Source organism: Martes martes (assembly GCF_963455335.1).
Source record: "Martes martes genome assembly, chromosome: 10".
Taxonomy (NCBI): Eukaryota; Metazoa; Chordata; class Mammalia; order Carnivora; family Mustelidae; genus Martes; species Martes martes.
This window is the reverse complement of record NC_137898.1, coordinates 4787032-4808122: the sequence shown is the minus strand read 5'-3', so window position 1 is coordinate 4808122 and position 21091 is coordinate 4787032. Positions and strand designations below refer to the sequence as shown.

At 49.4% G+C, this 21091-nt stretch overlaps 1 protein-coding gene across 8 annotated transcripts in view; it reads right to left on the bottom strand.

Annotated features, from left to right (window-relative positions):
* KMT5B (lysine methyltransferase 5B) overlaps positions 1-20610 on the bottom strand; it is a 53033-nt gene extending 32423 nt beyond the window's left edge. For 4 of the 8 annotated variants that reach the window (XM_080817143.1, XM_080817145.1, XM_080817141.1 and 1 more), the window contains exons 1-2: positions 20326-20610; positions 1228-1463 (exon numbers count right to left, since the gene is read on the bottom strand). In XM_080817143.1, coding sequence (XP_080673269.1) covers positions 1228-1387 — 160 coding nt within the window. In that variant the 5' untranslated portion in view covers positions 1388-1463; positions 20326-20610. Of the gene's footprint in view, positions 1-1227; positions 1464-20048; positions 20232-20325 lie in introns of those variants that run through there. The other 4 variants (XM_080817144.1, XM_080817147.1, XM_080817140.1 and 1 more) reach the window with 3 other exon arrangements.
* Positions 20611-21091: the final 481 nt, after the last annotated feature.

Genomic DNA, 21091 nt, shown 5'->3' with positions numbered 1-21091 from the left:
ACGCTGTCCATCTCCACACTCGCTGGGGTTTCCCAGCCTGTCCTCAGAACCGGTCTGCACTTGGCAGAGTGTAGCATATGTAATGATCATTTTCTGTGCCATTATGTACCTCCAACAATGAAACTAATGAGGCCAACAGCCATTTGAAAAAGCAAAACAAAGAAAAGTAACCAAAAAAACGTTGCCTCATCTACTGACCAGAGGCAATACCACTAGCTAGGGAGGGCCACGACACCTCTCACTTCCTTCAGGTTCCCATCACATGCTCCGGGGTGAGCAGGTGTCCATGAGGAGGAGAATCTATTCAGTTCTGGGCTCTCCCTCTAACTCCTATCCCAAGCGGGGCTTTCTGCCTCGTTTTCACAGCAGCAGCAGTGACCTGCGCTGCCACGGAAGCACTGGGGGCAGCCTGGGCCCAGTGAAGTGCGTGAGCGTCTGCACGGCAGGGAGGGCACCGTCAGAACCGGTGCGACGTACCCGAAACTGCTCCAGGTCCCAGGCAAACCCAGCGCGCCTCCGGGCAGGCCTGCGGCAACGTGCACTAGGCGCTCCTGGAGGGCAGCTAACGGAACCTCGGGAGAAGCCGGAACAGAGAAAGCTGTCCTCCTTACCATGGCTACACCCCCTCGGATACCTTCATCCAGCTGCCTACTGAGGTGCACACTTATGCTGGGGCACTTCCCTGCTCTCAGAACTCTCAGCAGTACGCCAGGAGGTAGCGAGGTACAAAAGTCGCTCGTCATCACCAGCGCTCCCGTTCAGCCCGTATAAATGGAAACAACGGCGACAGTTTGGGACAGTGCCCTAAAGTCCACTTCCCCTGCACAGCGGACTTGATGACATATTGCTAAGCTTTCAAAGAAAGACATACTTACACTTACAGCAGATGTAAAAAATACAGTTTGAACTTGCAGGAAATCCAGTGGCAGCACTTGAACATTTTTTTACAGAACGGATTGAGCACTTAGGTACACATTCTACACAATGTAACTTGGGTCATGGATCTAAGAGCATAACTACAGTGATCATATTACGCATTACATGAGAGGTATGCACATCAGGGTGCTAATAAAAGAACCATTTTAACTTTGAAAGGGTAAAAACATGCCACTTTTAACTGTGAGAACACGAACAAGGGTTCGGGAAAGTCAGAACACACATTCCAAGCTGCAAAGAATGCCTGCCCAGATGACCATGAAAAGAATGACAGCCGTGCTGTGTACATACATCTGCTTGACCTCCTCTCAACCGCGTGTCTGCCGGCCTTCGTGGCCTCCTTGCCCGGGTGCTGCAATTTTGATGGACTCTGCTGATGGTCATTAGACAACTTGCCTCCACTCCTCCTGCCATTCACCACCATGTTCTTGGATTCTCCCAACCACTTCATGCCCACAGACCGCCTGACCCAGGTGCATTGAGTCGCTCTCTTCAGATAGCTCAGAGAATAATTCCAACGTTCTCTCCTGACAGAGACAAAATATGGAAAACAGAACCCGGAGGTAAATACACAGATGACCACACTACCCGGACGGCTTCGCTGCTGGGAGCCGAGGAGCAGCAGCAGCCGCCAACCCTGCCCGCCCGTGGCCTTGAGGGTGGGGGGTGCTCCGCTGGGGCTGCGAGGAGGGAAGGATGGAGGCAGCTGAGACTCAGCCACCGCGGGCGCCCCACCGGGCACACCGAGTCCGCACGGACATGATCCAAGGAGTGCCACGGGGCCGCTCGAGGTCTCCAAGAACAAGCGCACCCTCGAGTTCATTGAGGAACGGGTGGGGACACACATCCGTGCCAAGAGGAAGAGAGAGGAGCCCACAGACGCGCTGGCAGCCACGAGGAAGGCGGCAGCCAAGGGCTGAACCCCACACCTCTCTGTGTAGAATAAACCCTTTTTTGGGGGGGAGGAGGTAATTTAGTAACTAAAGTTTCCACTCTTTAAAGACCACTTGGCGGGGCGCCTGGGTGGCTCAGTGGGTTAAAGCCTCTGCCTTCGGCTCAGGTCATGATCCCAGGGGCCTGGGATCGAGCCCTGCGTCGGGCCCTCTGCTCAGCCAGGAGCCTGCTTCCTCCTCTCTCTCTCTCTGCCTGCCTCTCTGCCTACTTGTGATCTGTCAAGTGAATAAATAAAGTCTTAAAAAAATAAATAAATAAAAAATAAATAAATTTTTTTAAAAAAGCCCACTTGGCGCCCCAAGCCATCCAGTGCCGTGCTGAGGCCTCCAGCACCCCGACTCCGCGGGCAGGGAGCTCACTGCCGTGCACGTCGCCTGCGCTGCGCTCAGAGACCGGTGAATAGTAAACGCTCCAAGTACTTCCCTCTCAGCCACCAGGAAGGTTCGTTTTGCACCTTGTTATGCTGGGACTTAGGTACAGCGCAGCTATCTGCCCAAATGACACGCTTCGGTAACAGTATATTTACTGTGCGAGAACTACAGGAAGTTCTCTCTTCTGTTCCGAGAGCTTAAGAAAAAGTCTCTAAGTCCAGTTTTGTCCACAACAGCCTTGTCTTTTGTTGTTAATTTGAAGCCAACCACCAAGGTGTTTCAGGGACTGATACTCAAGTAGCAAAGCACTGCCCATCATGAAATGTTTGCCTTTACAACAGCAACAGAAATTGAGAAACGATATTTGCTAAAATAGAGATATCCTTCACCATCTGAATTTTAATTAGCTGAAATTGGGAACTGAATGATTTCGATAGTGAGGGATGCTTGTAATTTATAAGGACCTTTGGAAGTAAGGTTGTGACAGATTACATTTTGCTGGTAATGGAATGAGAACAGGGATGTCCGTGGCATAGCCTCATTATGGAATTATGTTTTATTGTAAATCAGAATAAAAGAGCTCCAGGATAAAAAAGTGCAAACACACAGAACTTCGGAGCAAAAGGGGCTTTAAGATCCCAGTACAACTCCTTCGATTTGCAGGCGGAACGGACACCACAGAGGTGGAGAAGTCCCACGCCCCGGCCACACCATCGGCCATGGCAGAATGAGGAGAACCCAGCACTGCTGCCCGAGGGTCTCTTCCTACCCCAAAGGCCAATTTCCCTTATTTTTTTCAAACACAAAAAACACAAATGATACATTATCTGGAAGTGCTTCTAGAAATGTACACCTGGTCATACCTTTAATGATACCAAACAAAAATACAAAATATTCATTTTTTAAAAATCTTCATTTATTTTGGAAAGCATGTGCACGTGTACAAGTGGGGGGAGGGACAAGAGAGAGAGGGGATCCAAAGCAGACTCCCTGCTGAGCACAGGGCTCAACTCCGGGCTCATTCCCATGACCCTGAGGCTCATGACCTGAGCTGAAACCAAGAACAGAGATTTAACCGACTGAGCCACCCAGGCCCCCCGGAACTCATTTCTGCATTGTTTTAAACTGTAAAACACTAAAGTTACAACCTGACCTCTTCGGTCCTCTTCTTTCTCAAGACGCCTCCCTGTTAAAGGCAGCAAGCGAAGCGCCCCCCCCGCCCCCGCCAGGCACAAACACGGCAGGAATGGCAGCCACTGGGGACAGCGACCTGCCCACAACCCGCCCCTTCCACCTGCTGCTTCACCTCCCAGTTCCACACCTGCAGAGGAAAAGAACAAGGTCCTTGAGGAAGTCCATCTCAACAACGCCCTCCTAGGACACAGAGTTTATGGGGCATGGCGGAAGAATGTGTTTTCAGGACTCAGGAGTCCTAGCACACTTCAGCGGTGAGACATAAAACAGAACCATGTGGGAGAGAAAGGAGCAATGTGCCTTCAGAGAGAATTAAGAGAGAAAAGAAAGAGCAAGTCATCTCTCCTCGGAGAATCCTGAATCCCAACCACGATCCTCACTCAGAGATCAAAAGCAGAAAACGGGGACGAAGCCCCGCAGCTTGTCCTTAAGCCAGCCCCGCTCGCGGGCCTGATGTAAGCTCCCATGGGAGGGCTACTGCTCTCAGTTGCTTACTCGTTCACTCCATCATCTGTTAGGGTAAAGGGCAGATGCCAAATCTTAAGCTGAGGAAATTATATCTATTGACCTAATTCCTTCCCTGAGAATTAGGAAAAGTTTGCCAATAAATCAACACACTTCAGCCCAGTTCACGCAACAGAGCCTGAGATCCACTCTAATTTACACACAATTTCAACTAAATTGAGGATTAATGATCTACCCAAATTGGAGCAAATTCATTACCTTTCGTGTCATTTGTACTGCAGTCAACTGATACTATTTTGTTGGAACTTAAAATACCAAGGTGTCAGCCCGTCAATCAGAGAACGTGGCTGAACTCCACTGGACGAGCGCGCCGTGCAGGGCGGCATTCATCTCGGCAGAGGCTCCCCCACTCTCCCCTTGCTCAGGTAACAGCGGCTGTCATTAAGGCAAAAAACCTGACTTACGTTCACAAATGAATTTTCCTGTAAAACCAGTTCTAGTGAAACTATCGGAAATTTGGGAGCGGCTTATACATTTCTAACTCAAGGGGCGCCTGGGGGGCTCAGTCGGTTAAGTGTCTGCCTTCAGCTCGGGCTGCGATCTCAGAGCCCTCGAATCAAGCCCCTTGTCCTGTTCAGTGGGGAATTCGCTTCTCTCTCTCTCTCTGCCCCTCTTCCTGCTCATGTTCTCTCTCTCAAATAAATAAAATCTTTTTAAAAAATTTCTAGCTCAAAATGAACACATATCCTACTAACGGGGCACCGACCGTTGTGCCCTCCCGAGCGCGGCAGCTGCTGGTCGGCACGGCTCTCCGGCCAGCGCGCGCGCCGAAAGGACGCGTCCGCACTGAAGTTGGAGACGGAGTTTCAAACGCTGCCACAGCCCAGGCTGGAACAGACCACAGCGAAAGAAGCTGAGGACACTGGGCGGCTAGCAAGGCCGAAAGGCTTCCCGATGCCCGCGGAGGTCCCACTCCCAACAGAAGCCAGGGCGCAGTCTCTCTGGCCGGGACCAGACGGCTCACAGAGAAACACGACCATGGTCTTGACTTGGCTGACAATGTCTGAGCTAAGCGGCCACTAACTATATTTACGAGCAAAAATTACCTGGAATCTATCCCAAAACTGGCAGAAAAAAATTTCAAGAAAGGAGTACTGGCCACTCTTTAAATGGCATCAACTACAAATCTCTCTCTGTTCTGATTTCCCAACAACTGACCCTTAACAACATGGGTTTGAACTCTGTGGGTCCACTTCTTTGTGAAATTTTTTTAAATAAACACAGTACAGCACTATACATTTATTTTCTCTTATAATTTTTTTTAAGATTTTATTTATTTGACAGACAGAAATCACAAGTAGGCAGAGAGGCAGGTGGTGGGGGGAGGCAGGCTCCCCGCTGAGCAGAGAGCCCGATGTGGGGCTCGATCCCAGGACCCTGGGATCATGACCTGAGCCGAAGGCAGAGGCTTTAACCCAGAGTCGCCCACGCATCCCGATTTTCCTAATAACATCTTCTGTAGCTTTACATTACTGTAAGAATGCAGTTGTAACACATGCAACATACAAAATTTGTGTTAACCATTTACTTTGTCTATAAGGCTTCTGGTCAACATGCGGCTGTTAGTTGTTGAGTTTTTAAGAAGTCAAAAGTTGTACGTGGAATTTTGACTGCATGGGGGCAGTTCAAGGGTCATGTGTGTAAAAGCATTAGGAAAATTATTAGACATCTACTATATTCCAGTTCCAGGCCCTGAGGATACAGCAAAGAACAGAAACAGGTTTCTGCCCTCATGTATGCTTATATATTCTAATGAAGAAATCTCTAGGAAGTAACAAATCAATGCAAACACCTTGGAGAAAATAGAGCAGTTTCTAGGCGGTGGGGAGTGTTCCAGGGTAGTGTGTGTGTGGTGGGGGGGGGAGTCAGGCAGCAACGGAGAACATAACATGCCCCAGCAAAGGGCAAGCACAAAGTGGGGAAGGGGGAGAAGCAGTGGGTGCCCAGTGTGGCTGTGGTGGGGTGAGCGGGGCGGGGGCACGAGGGAGGGTCAGACGGACCGCTAGAACGTGTAACAGAGGGCCTCAAAGCCACTGCTGAGACTTGGGCATGAACACTCAGGGAGATGGAAAACAGGAATGATGTGGCCCAAGTTATCATTTTAAAGGCCCATGCTAGCTGCTTGCTATTTGGAGAAAACCTCACAAATAAATGCTTTAAAAAAAAAAAAAGCAGATCTAATGCTGCTACTAGTAACTGGGGAACAAGATAGAAAGCACCAGTTAAGAGGCTACTGCAATGAACCAGAGGATACTGGGGGCTGGGAGCAGCATAGGTAGGTGGCAGGAAGCAGCTGGGTTCGAGATCTCTTCTGAAGGTCCGAAGACAGGATCTGTGAAAGAAAGCTTCCGAATTGAAGTACACTTTCCACAGAGGAGGCAAAGACTACAGGAAGCTTGGGTTTTCGGAGGGGCTGGGATGCAGGAGTTTGGCTTCGGTCACGTGTGAGATGCCCAGCAGAGACCAAGCACAGATGGCGAATGGGCCTCGGGATACAAGGGCCTGGAGTACAGGTCAGGCTGGTCGGAGCACTCATGGGATGAGACAGATGACAGAAGTCTAAGGACAGAGGGGGGAGCCCTCCAGACAAGGAACCAGCAGCAAAGGATACTGGAAGGGGCAACTAGGGAGGAAGGAGGAGAAGCGAGAGCAAATGAGGAATCAGAGCTTCAGGAAGGGAGTGATCCCCTTGGGCACGGTTGCAGATACTCGAAAGGCCAAACTCTCTTGCAGGAGCTGAAACTCAGGGACAGGATGGGCCACTGACAATCGTAAGCCCCACTCTGAAACGACTGAGAACTTCTAAAATGGGCATGATGTCTTGAAACATGGGCTTTTGGTGAAGAGTCAGATGGCAGAGGGGAATGTGAGGGATAATGAGTAGAAAGAGTCTTAAGGGGATGCCTGGGTGGCTCAGTTGGTTAAGCAACAGCCTTCGGCTCAGGTCATGATTCTGAAGTCCTTGGATCGAGTCCCGCATCGGGCTCCCGGCTCCACGGGGAGTCTGCTTTTCCCTCTGACCTTCTCCCCTCTCGTGCTCCCTCTCACTGTCTCTCTCTCAAATAAATAAATGAGGGGTGCCTAGGTGGCTCAGTGGGTTAAAGCCTCTGCCTTGGGCTCAGGTCATGATCTCAGGGTCCCTGGATTGAGCACCATGTCAGGCTCTCTGCTCAGCAGGGAGCCTGCTTCCTCTTCTCTCTCTCCCTCCTCTCTGCCTACTTGTGATCTCTGTCAAATAAATAAATAAATCTTCAAATAAATGAATGAAATCTTAAAAAGAAAGAAGGAAAGAAAGAGTTAGTTCTAGGTCATTTGTCTCAAATGAGCGGAGAAAACTGCGTGACCAAAAGGACACATCTAAATTAACACAGAGGCTGGAGATGTTGGGAACCGGTTAGTTTGAGAATAGCATGCCTTCAGAGAGTTTATAAGGATCTTTTTTTTTTTTTTTAAAGATTTTATTTATTTATTTGACAGATCACAAGTAGACAGAGAGGCAGGCAGAGAGAGAGGGGGAAGCAGACTCCCCGCTGAGCAGAGAGCCCGATGCGGGACTCGATCCCAGGACCCTGGGATCATGACCTGAGCTGAAGGCAGATGCTTAACCAACTGAGCCACCCAGGTGTCCCTATAAGGATCTTTCTTTTATAAAAGAAAAAAAAAGTTTTTTTCTCAAATAAAATAGAATCTTTAAGAAAAAGGGTTTTTTTTTGTTTGTTTGTTTTGTTTTTTGTTGTTTTTTTAAAGTTTTTAAAAGAATAGTTTTCGGGGCACCTGGGTGGCTCAGTGGGTTAAAGCCTCTGCCTTCAGCTCATGTCATGATCCCAGGGTCCTGGGATTGAGCCCCACATCAGGCTCTCTGCTCAGCGGGGAGCCTGCCTCCCCCCACCGCCTGCCTCTCTGCCTACTTGTGATCTCTGTCAAATAAATAATCTTAAAAAAAAAAAACAGTTTTCTACCGGAGTGGTAAGACCATCTGCGTGTAACTGGGTGGAGCTCCCGAGGGCGCGGCCAAGGCTCTGCTCCCTCTCCTTTAGAGCGGCCACAAGAATGATGCAAGTGGGCTCTGAGGACACCTGGCTGTGCCAGTCCCCCGAGGCTCCCCCACTCTGAAGTCAGCAGGAAAGGAGGATTCACCTCACGTGGTTTCACCGGACCAACAGGTGGGGAAGGAAGCACCTACTTCAGATTCTACTTTCAAATATAAATTTTAAAAAGGCAGGCAATTTGTGGTAACACAAAACGTATTTGAAAACCACTAAACTGGGGCGCCTGGTGGTTCAGTTGTTGAGCGTCTGCCTTCAGCTCAGGTCACGCTCCTGAGTCCTGGGATCGAGCCCCGCATCGGGCTCTCTGCTCAGCGGGGAGCCTGCTTCCCCCTCTCTCTCTGCCTGCCTCTCTGTCTACTTGTGATCTGTCAAATAAATAAATAAAATCTTAAAAAAAAAAAAAAAAAGAAAAGAAAACCTCTAGGGGCGCCTGGGTGGCTCAGTGGTTTAAGCCTCTGCCTTCGGCTCAGGTCGTGATCCCAGGGTCCTGGGACCCAGCCCCGCATCGGGCTCTCTGCTCAGCAGGGAGGCTGTTTCCTCCCTTCTCTCTCTGCCTGCCTCTCTGCCTACTTGTGATCTGTCAAATAAATAAATAAAAAATCTTTAAAAAAAAAAAAGAAAAAAAGAAAACCTCTAAACTAAGAGTTGCACTTAAAAGAAGAAAGTATTTAAAGATTCAGAGTTGTATTTAAAGAGGAAACTTTTGGGGGGCACCTGGCTGGCTCAATCAGTGGAGCATGAGTTCGAACCCCACACCAGGTGTAGAGATTACTTAAAAATAAAAAAATCTTAAAAAAAAGGAGTAAACTTTTTCTATAATAATACCACTAAGGTATGAGATGTGCATGCACACCCCCCCCATTCCAAATCACCAACAGCATTCCTTGTCTTTGGGGGAACAGGATTAATATTTTTAAAAATTCCCACCCCTAAAATTGATGATTTGTAAATTAGGGAAAAAAAACCCACCAAACAAAAACCTGCTGACACTTGAAATTTTCTTAAAGGAAAGCACAGTTTCACAGAAACTGTGCTTGGTTCCTGTCAAGTGCCTGCACTGTTTCCAGCAGTGACAGATCCTCGACAAATGTCAACGAACTTCTCTCCTTCCACTGCCCCTTTGTGACACATGGGGGATTATAAACTGTTCAGTGACTTTCGACTTAACTGCTCATGCCCAATTCGAAAACTCTGGTTCCAGTCCTTTCCTAGTTGTAGCTTTTGGACATTTCCTGCTGAATGTCTTAAACACAAACCAGGCTTTTAAAACTGTATCCAAAAAATGAAAACACGGATTCTAAAAGAATCAAGAATTTTAATATAATTCTTGTGATATAACCAAGAATTCTCTAACGGCTTACATGTTGAACTTGTCTCAGTTTATCTTAGAGAAGTTATCCAGTGGCAAAGAAATAAGTCCCAAGGGGTTGAGAAAGTAACACACGTTAACTAAAGCAGGCTTTAGCTTGCTGGAGGACTTGGAAAAACTTCACTGAGAAAAAGCAGAGCAAACACTTTGCAAGTGGTTCGGCTCAATATGCTGAGAAAACGATTCAAAACACCAAATGGTTAACCGTATTATCTCTAGAGAATGAGACCATGAGTAATTTTTTTTTTACAAGGTTCAACTTTTCAAAATGAGCCTGTATTACTTTTATAAGAAAAATTTAAAAGGAAAATAAAAACAGCACAAAAACCCTTCCACATCATCCTTATGTATATAAGTTAAAGCTAATTTTTACAACCTTAAATACAGTAATTCAAACATCAGGGAAGTCACACGTCACTGAACTACGTCCCCACATTTCTGATGCTTTTGGATGGACGCTGATGCTCAAGGGACGCAGTCCCAGACCCCCCGGAACGTTGTATTTAAAATAAATGCAAGGAAGGCAAATACAAAGAGCGTAACATGAAAGACAGCACTATCCAAAGAGGAGACAAAAGACAAACACAGACGCCGCAAAGGAACAGAAGCACCCACACTGGTCCAGCAGTGAGCGCACGGGCTAGGGTCGGCGCCAACGGTGTCCCACCGGCGAAGTGAAAATCCAGTTTCCATTCTAGCTCACACTTCTGGCCTACATGCAATTGCGAAAACAAAAGTATCTGGGAGGGGCACCTGGGTGGCTCAGTGGGTTAAGCCTCTGCCTTCGGCTCAGGTCATGATCTCAGGGTCCTAGGATCGAGTCCCGCATCAGGCTTTCTGCTCAGCGGAGAGCCTGCTTCCTCCTCTCTCTCTGCCTGCCTCTCTGCCTACTTGTGATCTCTCTCTGTCAAATAAATAAATAAAATCTTTAAAAAAAAAAAAAGTATCTGGGAATTGTTACCAACTACCATTAACAGAACTTACCTTGCCGGTGCCTAGAAGGGGCCTGTGGGACCCAGTCCCCGGCCCCGCGCCCTCGTTCCAGCAAGCTGCCCTCTCGTGTGCCCCCCCAACCCGAGTCCTTCATACCACAGACTGCCTTGTTATATGCTCTTTCACGGTGCTTATTACAACTGTACTTCTTCGTGCCATTATGTGGTAATACTTGGCTTCCGCACTGCCGTGTGCGCTGGCTAAGGCACACACTTCCGGATCACTGGAACCTAGCACAAGGCCCAATACAGCGCAGGTCCATTCGTACCACATCCCCCTTCTGGTTGCAAACTGAGCCGCTACATGTACGCCCAAGGTGACTAGCTCTTTCTCGTAAATCTGAAGTTACAAAAGGGCTCTACAATAACGTATCAGGGAATTACAAATCAGTCTTTACCAATGGTTATTCCAAACTCATCTGTAATCAACACATATCCAAGGCTCCATGGGACCCTCAAACAGGAATTCATGCTATCAGGCCAAGACGAGCAGCCCGTGAAGCTACCAGAAACACCTGTAGTCAACATCCCGCATCACAACACAGTAAGGCTGTGACGCCCTCCGACAAGACAGCTCCACACTCGCCATCTGTCAGAGACGACCACGAATCCACGGTCACACCTGTGACCTGACAACCTGCTCCTATAAGTACTGTCAGAAAGAAGTGTTATTCGAGAAATTAGACGACTATCGTTTCTGCTTTCTTTTCCAGCTTTGACAGAGTCAAACTCAGCAAGCGCTTTGCTTCAGCCAATCTGACAGCCTCCCCAGGCGGGAGCAGGTGGTAAGGCCCCACCCGAGCCAGGGCGAGCCGGCACCTGGTTCGGAGCAGTTTCCCCCAGCGCGGAGGAAGGTAGGGCCGGATAAAAATCCAAGCTGACAGGACGGCGAGAGCCAGTGCTGCTAGTCACGTTGGGCCGGGTGTGCTCACTGCTCCCAAGGAGAATGCAGTGGGCTGAAACTCGGTCCTCAAGGATATCAGGTCCTAATCTGGAATCTGCGACTATCAGCTTGTAAGGAAAAGGGTCTTTGCGGAGGTGATTTAAATTACGGATTTTGAGATGACACAGGTTATCTGAGTGGGCTCTAAATGCTATCACAAGAGGCCTTATGAGAGCCGCAGAGGGAGCTTCAACACCACTACCCCAGAGGAGACGGGGAGGACTGCAGGGACACACCGCCGGCAAAAGACCGCCACAGCAGAAGCCGGCAGAGGCAAGGAACGGATTCTCTCCTATGGCCTCCAGGGGGAGCCCTACCACACCCTGACTTTAGCCAAGCGCAACAGATGGTGACCCTAGAGCCTGCCCAACTGAGAATCCATCTCGGCGGTTGGAGGCCACCAACTTCATGGTAGCTTGTCAGAGCAGCCACAGGCAACTAATACAGAGACCATGACAAAGTAAACCAAAGTGAAAATGCTCTACAGACCCCAGACCCCCCAAACACATTAAAACTCCAACATATCACAGGAAAAACTCTTAAACACCTCTGAAAAGTTGTTTTAAATATACTTTTTAAAAAGGTCATTTTCCCCCTTCACCTGCACGTGTGAACCACAGCTACAGAGAGAGCTATATGGATTCTGAAGGTAAAGCCAGCATCTCAATCACACATTTAACTGCTTTAACCCCAGATAACCAAGACCTTCTGTAGAAGTGTTATGATTGTATGTTTTTATACTAATGTAAAAATTTTACAGTAAGAATGAAAACTAAAACTCTTAGCTAGGATTTTTCACTCAGCAGAACATCTGAAACAGCAAAACATGCACCATGGGTAAGTCCACGATCAGACACTACAGCACACAGGCCTACTGATCCACAACTGGGCGTGTCATCGACTCCCCCCTCCAACTGCCTCAGGGCAGAAACTACTGATTCAGTTCCTTATTTATCCAGTAATATCCAATTTTCATCCAATACTTATCACAACAAAGGATCTGATATAAGAAAGATTTGTGTTTTCAATTGTCTTGGTAGGCATTTCGAAACTAAAGTTTCCAGCTGATGTGGTTTTTGGGACAAATTCTGCAAAAACAAAACAAAACAACCTGCTTCCCCATCTCGCCACATCTGATCCATGCGTTCACCTAGTAGTGCCTATAAACAAAATCAAGGATGCTTCTTTTGTTACTCCTCCCCCAGACCCACACAGCATCTTACTTTTCTATAAACAGATGCCACCTAGTGTCAAAAGTCTGTAAGGACAGCCTACGGTTCCTCAGAAGACGCTAGGTAAGCAGAACAAAGAAGAATCCATTCTTACTGGGCAAAGACCTGGGTGAGGAAAAATTTCCAAAAGGTTGATTCTTGGGCTGGTCTTAGAGGCCAAGACTAAGTCTGGCAGGAGGCAGTGCACATGGGGTTCAGGATGGGGCTCGGGATGGAGTCCACGCACCTAGGTTCCACTCTGACCCCATTCATTACTCTCTAGCACTGCAGCCACGGACAAGTCATTTAACCCCACAAATGCCTCCTAAGTAAAACGAAAATACAGCCTACCTCCTCGGTTTGGCACACGGATCAAACGAGGAGAAAGAGCTCTTCGTCGCTCCAAGCGATGAAGGTAGAACCAGAAGGTCAGATATGCTGACACGTTGTTCACAAAACTTAAATCAAGTAGAAACTTCCCCTCCATTCCTTATCCTACCATAACTCCCCCAAGAAAACCACCACATCACCATTTCCACCAAAAAGAGTTTCAAGAGAATAAAAGGACTGGGGTGCCAATTTACGAGAGAGACCCGAGACCAGCTTTGCTTTTCTGACTGCGCCTGACAAGAAGGAATGTGGCTTCGGGCAACAATGTAGAATTAAAAATCCTACCATACATACACCTCACATACCAACATCCACGGAGATTACAGATTTTGTTACAGTGGAAGTTAGCCCACTGTGTTTCTGGTAAGACATTTTTTTTCTTAGTGCAGCTTCACTTTTTTTTAATGTTAAGGAATCCCTGCACTCAGCATCAAGCTCGAACTCACAACCCTGAGATCAAGAGTCCCGCACTCCACTGACTGCACCAGCCGGGTGCCCCACTGTAACTCCACTTAGAAAACAACAACAAATAATAGTTCCTCCGTTCATTTACCATTTAATTCTCAAATCCTGTAAAGTACCTACTTTTTTCTCTCGATTATACAGACAGAAGGAGGCAGAATTTGCTCACTTGTACTCTAGAAAGGATCCTACCGGTGAAAAAGCATGTGGCTGGAGGTGGAGAGCAGCTCAAAGGCAACAGTAGCAGCAGGCGGAGGGCTGAGGGCGGGAGGAAAGCTGGGGGAAAGCTCTGGTGTTTCAAAGAGAAGGCTGGCAAGACTTGGTAACAAATCAGACACAGGTGGTGAGGGACAGAAAGGAATTTAATTCAGATGGGCCAGACTCTAGCTGGGCAGACTACAACACTGCCACAGACTGAGCTACAGAAAGAACAGGTTTGCAGGCAAGATGAGAAAGGTTCAATGTGCTGAATCTGCGGTTCCATAACGCAGGTGAAGACCTCAGAACTCAGGAAAAAAGTGGGGGCCGTGAAGAGAGCAACACTAACAAAAGGACCTTACAGTTTACCAAGCGTTTCCACATCATCTCAATTCAGAGAATCACAGAACGGCAGAGCAAAAAAACCTTAGATTAAAAAGACAAAACAAAACAAAAACCAGGCTCAGGAATCCCTGGCCTGCCCAAAGTAATTCACTCCTCCTGACAAGATAACAGGCTACCAAGACACGAACCCAAAGGGAAAAAATGGGCTTTCTCACAGGCAGTTAGTGGAAGGAAAAGTGGAGAGGGAAGAGAGAAGGAACCACGTCGGGCAGGAGGCAGGCACGCGGAGAGGCGGAGGTCCTGCAGACGGGTAAGTGCTGTGAAGTCCAACACACAGCTAAGGAAACGTCTGCTCAAGCGGGGAGTGGAGAACTGGGTGCGGCAGGGGCAGCCTGGCAGTCCTGGGCACGACAGAGAAAAGCTCTGAGCTCCGGGTCCCAGGCACCATTTTCACGCTATGGCTCTCGCCAGCATCCCAGAACTGCGCCAACACCTCTACGTGCACCCTGCCATTTACCCCCGTCACAGCCCCTTAATCATACACTGCACATTCAACTATGTCTTAACATGAAACAAAAACATTGAGTTCTCTCACGTGTACAGTAACATACACAATATCACCCCCATTTTACAAACGAGAGCAAGCCTTAGAGAATTAGAAACAAATTAAGCCGAGGCTGAGTGGAGAGCCTGTACACTCCTGACACTCCAAAGAAAGTGACACAAACAAAATTTTAAACATACTTTGCCCCATATTTGAAGAGTAAGGCCCTAAAACAAAAGTTGCTTGGTTCCTAATTTCTTGGATCTCAGAGGAAAGCATGGGAAAAGAAACAACCCAATAGGTATGAAACTGCAAATTCTGCTAAGAACTTTAAAGGAAACAAATAGAAGGTTAGAGAGAACCAAGTGGGAACAGACTTTACACTGGATGACCAGGGAAAAGAAATAAAAGCACAAATATAGAAAAAAAAAAAACCCCACCCCTCTCTTTTTGGGAGGGTTGTCAAAAACACTCCTGGTATCTATATCAAACAAATATTTTCTGAGGCAACTGGCTTGGTCTAAATCCTCTTGGACCCTGAGTGAGGTCTGTTTTTGTTTCTCTTTTGAAGGAGACAAGGGAAGATTTCCATATGGCCTCTCCAGCCCCAGACTCCACTGGTTCACTGGCTGAAGGATCAGGGCCCCCTTTACTCCTCAGTGGGGGGAACGCCATCTTCTAACAGCAGGTTGGTTTTCTTGCTAAGAACGTACATCCCTCCACCTCATGGGACACAGGCATTTCCTTGAAAATAAGAAAACTCCCCAGAGAGAGTTACACTGTATCAGCTACTGCAACCTTGTTCCACAAATCAGACAGACGAAATCAATCATTCTGCAGACCTGGAATCCAACATTCATCAAGAACCTACCCGGAGACCCTGGGCACTGTTCGTGGTGCTGGAATATTGTTGCGTCCACGGAACGCTAGAGGGCGCGGGTGAGCTTCAGCTTTCAGGAAAAGCGGGCATGGCTACTAGAGTGGGAGACCCTGCGTGTCCAAAGGGAAGCCTGTGAAGACTGGCTATCCGAAGAAGAGGGCAGAAGGATGCAGAGTAGAAAGCAGGATGACCCTTCAGGGAAGGGACCTTCTGCCTGAGACCTGAGAGGCAATGCCCGGGCCGTCAGAGATCTGCCCGGCAGGAGTTCTGATAAAGATGCTCACATTGAAAACAAAGGTGTTTGTTTCAGCCTGACACACCCCTGAGGGTCCATCTGCTTGGCAACCCTACGAGGTCGGGGAGACAGGCACGATCACTACACGTGAGATGGCTACGGCTCAGGAATAAAGTTGCTTTCCTGAAGTCAAACTGCTATTCAGTGGTAAGGCCGGGTCTAAAACCCAGTGTTCAAACTCAAGTCTGGGGTTTACTCCAACACCTGAGCCACTTGATACGTGCATCACCCATAAATAAAAAAGCTTCTCACCAGAGAATGCTCCCTAGGTCTATCTACTTTCTTCTTAGTGCACCCTTATTAATACAGAAAACAGAGACATCTAGTAGAGAAGCAAGTCATGAACAGGAGCCATCCAGAAGCAGGAGCCCTCAAGCTTTGGGGCCATGAATATACTCTGGCCTCTTGATTCTAAAACCCAACTGACTGTTAAGCTACAGCATCAACTAAGAAAAAGGGAGGAAAAACTACATAAGCTACGTAGATGAATCATGTATACCAATTAGAGGGATGTCAAAATATTAAAATAGTTCTTAGAAGCAAGAAAACAGGGCGGCGATTAAGTGTAAATGATAAAATAGAATTCAGAATTGGAAGTGATCTCAGAGATTAAAGTTCAATTGCAGAAGCTGAGGCTTGGCCCCATGTCTTATATAAATAATGACAGAGCAGACTGAAACCCAGGGATTGATTCTTACTCCAATGGTTCTTCATCAAACTCCAGAATTATAGGTTAAGTAGTCATAATTGCATACAACCCTGTGTGGTTTAAGTTTGTCTCACACAGACATCAGACAGCCCCAGATCTGCCTACCAGAGGTGGGAACGATAGGCATTGAGTGACTGAACTGGTCCTAGGAACCCTTTGAGCATCGAAGGCTGTGAAAATCAGGGACTTCTTTTCTTCTGTCTTGAGGATATTTTAGAATGCAAATGGTTCCTGGTTCCGTCACCAGCTCTATAAAGATACTGCATCCACTCTAACTGTCTCCAATACGGGGTGTCAAAAGAAAAAGCGTTTTATTTTGTTTTGTTTTTTAAACCTAACATTAGGCATTCGTATGGCTTTACAAAAATAAGATTATGGGTCTTTCCTGTACAGATGGATGCTTACCATGGCATTCTTTTAAAATAGTAAAATCCTATAATGCAAATAAATTAAAATATGCAAGATTAAATTTTAGGAATACATCTGTTGAGTCAAAATACGTTTGTAAATGACAAATGCTTTCTTTTATTTAAATAAGACAAAAAGAAACTCAGATCACATTAATAAATTCCGGGGTAGATACCAGTCAGGCATGACCTTTCCTCTCAGCCAACACTTCTAGGAAACAACAAATTATGGAGGAGAAAGAGTCTACAGTAATAACTAAAGTAAAAACAGATTTGTAGAGATTGGGGGTGGGGGATGATGTAGAGTTGGTAGAAAGAATTTAAAGAAAGCTGTTAACTTTTCCCTCATTAAAAATCTTTTAGACGAAGACCTAGGATACTCACTCCCTACTGTCTGCTAGGACCCCTTCTTCATATAGCATGTTCGATGGAACTCAGCCATTAAAACTTCAGGGCTTAACTCATATTTCAAACTTAAGAGCTCCAAACAGAAAGCAGTTTTATGAGTTCAAAGTTGGCAGTCTATCCAAGAAATTACTTTTCAAATCACTGTGTTCTAATGCTTAGGACACCCTAATGATTACAATTTAAAGTGCATTAGCTAGTTTTAATTTTATTTCGTAATAATTTGAGCTTGTGCTTCTTATAGCAATTAAACCCATTTCCTACACCAAGACATGTCAGTTAAATAAGTTTTTGCCCCCAAAATAAAGAGTAACTAAAAATCGACTGAACAATTCAGTTACATCCTATATAGAAAACATCTTTCTACTGCATACAGCTGTATCTGAGCTAGAACTAAGCCACTTACTTAATGTGTCTGTGTAACCAGTACTGGGTCACGGTAGAGCAAGGACACAGGATCCCAGTGTGGAAAACTCAACAATTACAGTGTTCTAGGGCTAACATATAACAGAGTCCTGTAACTCCTCCTCCATGGAGAAGGATTCTAGTGAGTGGAGAAAAAGTAAAGCTAATATATGGTAGGCAAGAGTATAAAACAATGGAATCCACATGGTTTATGGGAAAGGATTTGCTCTCCCAAGCCATGGGAAGGACATACCTGGGGACAAGGAGCTGTTCACATGGCACACATGTCTTTGCAACACGACTGGGCCACATACTCATGTCCCACATAGAGAAAAGTCAGAATTGATCCCAGATTTATATGACCCAAGGGAAAAGTGACACATCAACATCTCCACCCACAAAATTCTATGCTCAAACACACACACAACCTGTGACCACTTCCTTCACATCATATTCTGCTATAAACCCCAACCTTCCACCACCTCCCCCCCCCCCCAGTATCTGGTTCAAGGACAGAAAGCAGTTCAGTGTGTGTCTGATAGGACAGATGAACATACCAGCAAGAGAGCACTTGGAAATGACTTTGAAAGAGTCTGGTTTCAAAGTTCATGGGTACAAAATCGAGCCCTCCTCTCTGGAAGACTAAGTATCCACAATATTCCTTTCACTCTCAAACTAAGTTGCTTTGTGAATAACAACAATGTTTTAAAATAACATCAGAAAGGACATATTTCAAAAAACTAAATGCAAGCTTTGAAGCTCTGTAACCTGGAGATTAACAAATTCACTTTCATCAAATGCCTACTAAGCACCTACTCGGCACCTGCGCAAGGCAGAGGAAGGAAGTAATAACCCAACCGTTAGTTCACAAGAAGGCTGAAGGGACAGGCAAATAACCAAATAAAATGCCAAGTAACCACTGTTCAGGGAACGCAGAGGAAGTGTGGTCCTCCAGAGTGGGCCAGTCTTTGCAGAGAACTTTCTCACTGGACCTTTCTGACAGATTGGGGGGGGGGGGTGGGGCAGAGCCGGGCTAGGAATGCGGACCAAACGGCGCCAGGCATGGGAAGCTCGCTGCATTACAGCCTAGGAGAATAGAATGTATAATGTTTAAAGAGTACGAACTGGAAAATGGGCCGGGAGTTTCCCCACATGCTGGGATTAAAGCGTTTGTGGACTTTACTCTGCGAATATAGGGAGCTCGGACAGGGACGGGACCACACCTGTGTTTCAAGTTGCCAAACGTTCGGCTACAAAGTAAACTTGTATCCACAGCAAGTAACTCTTTAGGTACGTGTCATTTCAATATATACAAGTTACCCGCGATTATTTCAGACAAAAATGATTTCTCCCCGCCCTTTCCGAAATACTTATGCTTTTACAACTAACGATCGGAAGTTACAGCCGTGTTCTCCGTGTCAAAAACGACAGGAAAAAGCTCCAGCGGGCAACTGCTTCCTCTGAGGATCCTACAGCCGTCTTCCGACCACATTTAACCATACTTTGAGAAAGTTTAAAGTAGCTTAAGTGTAAAACGGACCTGATGCAAAGTCACAATCACGACCGACCAGTTCATCTGTCCGCTACTCTACCTAAGACCTCCCCGCGAGGCCGAATTCCACTTTTCTAAAAATCCTCTTTAAGGAACACACGTTCACCTCCTTAGTAACCCTAGTTTCCCCACTCGCGGGATCGGGAGCGATAGGTCCTGAACGGGGTCAATGAGCCCGGCGAGAGAAAGAGAGCCGATTCCTCCGGTCCGGCGCGCTTCTACACCGTTCTCGCAAGCTGGACCCCGCGGTCGCCACGAAAACACGGTCCCCACCCCCCACAGGGGGGAGCGACGCCGATCCCCATCACCTCTGGGCGCGCAGACGGACAACCGCCACTCTGCGAGGACGGCCGGGGACCGAGGGGACCCGGGGCGAGGGAGGGGAGCCGCGGCCCGAGGCCGGCGCCGCTGTCAGGGGAGGGACGGGGAGGGTGGGGGACGGGCCCCGGAGGAGACCTGGAACGAGGCTCGAGCCCAAACAAAAACAAGCCGAAGCGGAGCGCGGCAGAGTTAGCAGATTGGGCGAGCCCGATCACGGCTGCCCATTGGAGAAGAGGGAAAACAGAGTCCCCCAATCGCGAGCGGCGGGGCTGCTCCCCTCGTGCGGCCGCGGGCCGCCCCGGCGCTTCCCGGCCCCGCGCTGCCCGGTGGCCGCTACCGCTCCCTTCCGGCGACGGCGCCCACTGCAAGGCCCGCGCCCCCGCCCGCCGCCGCCGCCGCCGCCGCCCGCCGCCGCCCGCCGCCGTCGCCGCGCCGCGCCCCTCCCCCGGCCGCGCCCCCCCCCCCGCGCCCCGGCCCCGGCCCCCGCCCGGCCCGGCGCCCCCGCTCCCGCCGGCCCGCCCCCAGCCCGCCGCCGCCGCCGCCGCCGCCCGGCGCCCCCGCACGCCCGCGCCGCGCCCGCCCCCCGCTCACCGCCGGGCGCCGCCCGCTGCTCCTCGGGGCGCAACGCGGCCCCGCGGCCCGGCCGCTGCGCTGGGGGGTCCGCGCTGCCGGGCGGCACTTCCCCGGCCCCCCAAAAAATTAATCACCAAAAAATAATTCCCGAGAAAAATGGAGAGTAAAATCCAAGATGGCGGCGCCGGCCGCAGCACCGCCCGCTCCATCCGCTGTCGGGAAATAAGTCCCAGCCGCGGCCGGAGCCCCCCGCCCCCACCGCGCCGCGCCCCCGCGTCCCCGCGCCCGGCCTCACCTCGCCTCTCGCGCGGCCGCGGCGTCCCCAAGGCCGCCTTCGCCGGGGCTCCGCGTCCCGGGTCCTGGCGCCGCGCGCGCCGCCTCCGGTGTCCGAGCGCCCTCACCTCATAGCCCCGGAGCCTCGCCTCCCGCGCCGCAGACGCGTCGCCGCCCCCGGTGAGCCGTCCGGACGCCGCCCGGGAACGGTGGAAGGACACGAAAAGGAGTGCCTCCGGCCGGGCGGAGGGACACCAGCCGGCTCGCGCCACCCCTGCCGCCTCTGTTGCTTTTACGGGACGCGCGGAGGGGGGGGCGGGGGAGGCGGAGAAACACGGAGAAGAAACGAGTTCCTCGCTGGGTGCTCGCGGCGGCGGAGGGACAAAAAGCGAATTTAGGCGGAGCAGAGAAGAGCCGTGAGGAGCCGTCGCCTCGCGTCGCCCGCGGCGGAGGGATCCGTGCTGAGGGCCGGCAGGGATCCCTCCGCCCCTCGCTGCCCTTTAAATCGCGGCTGGAGGCGGCGTCGCCGTGCGCCCCTCGGGCGCCTCCCCGGGTCCGACCGCCTCTCGGGCGCAGCTGCACCCGCGGGGGACGGCTGCCGACCCTGGACTAGGAGCAGCGCCGGGGGACGCGCGGGCCCCTCGGCCGCTGCGTGTGCCGGCGGCCCCGAGGGGAGGCGGCCCCCACGGAGGCGAGCGTCTTTGTTGTGGGAGTGGGTGTCGTCGGGCGCGGATACACCCCTACGGCGCGGGCAGCCCGCCCGGAGTGTGGGGGGAGGGGGCAGGGAG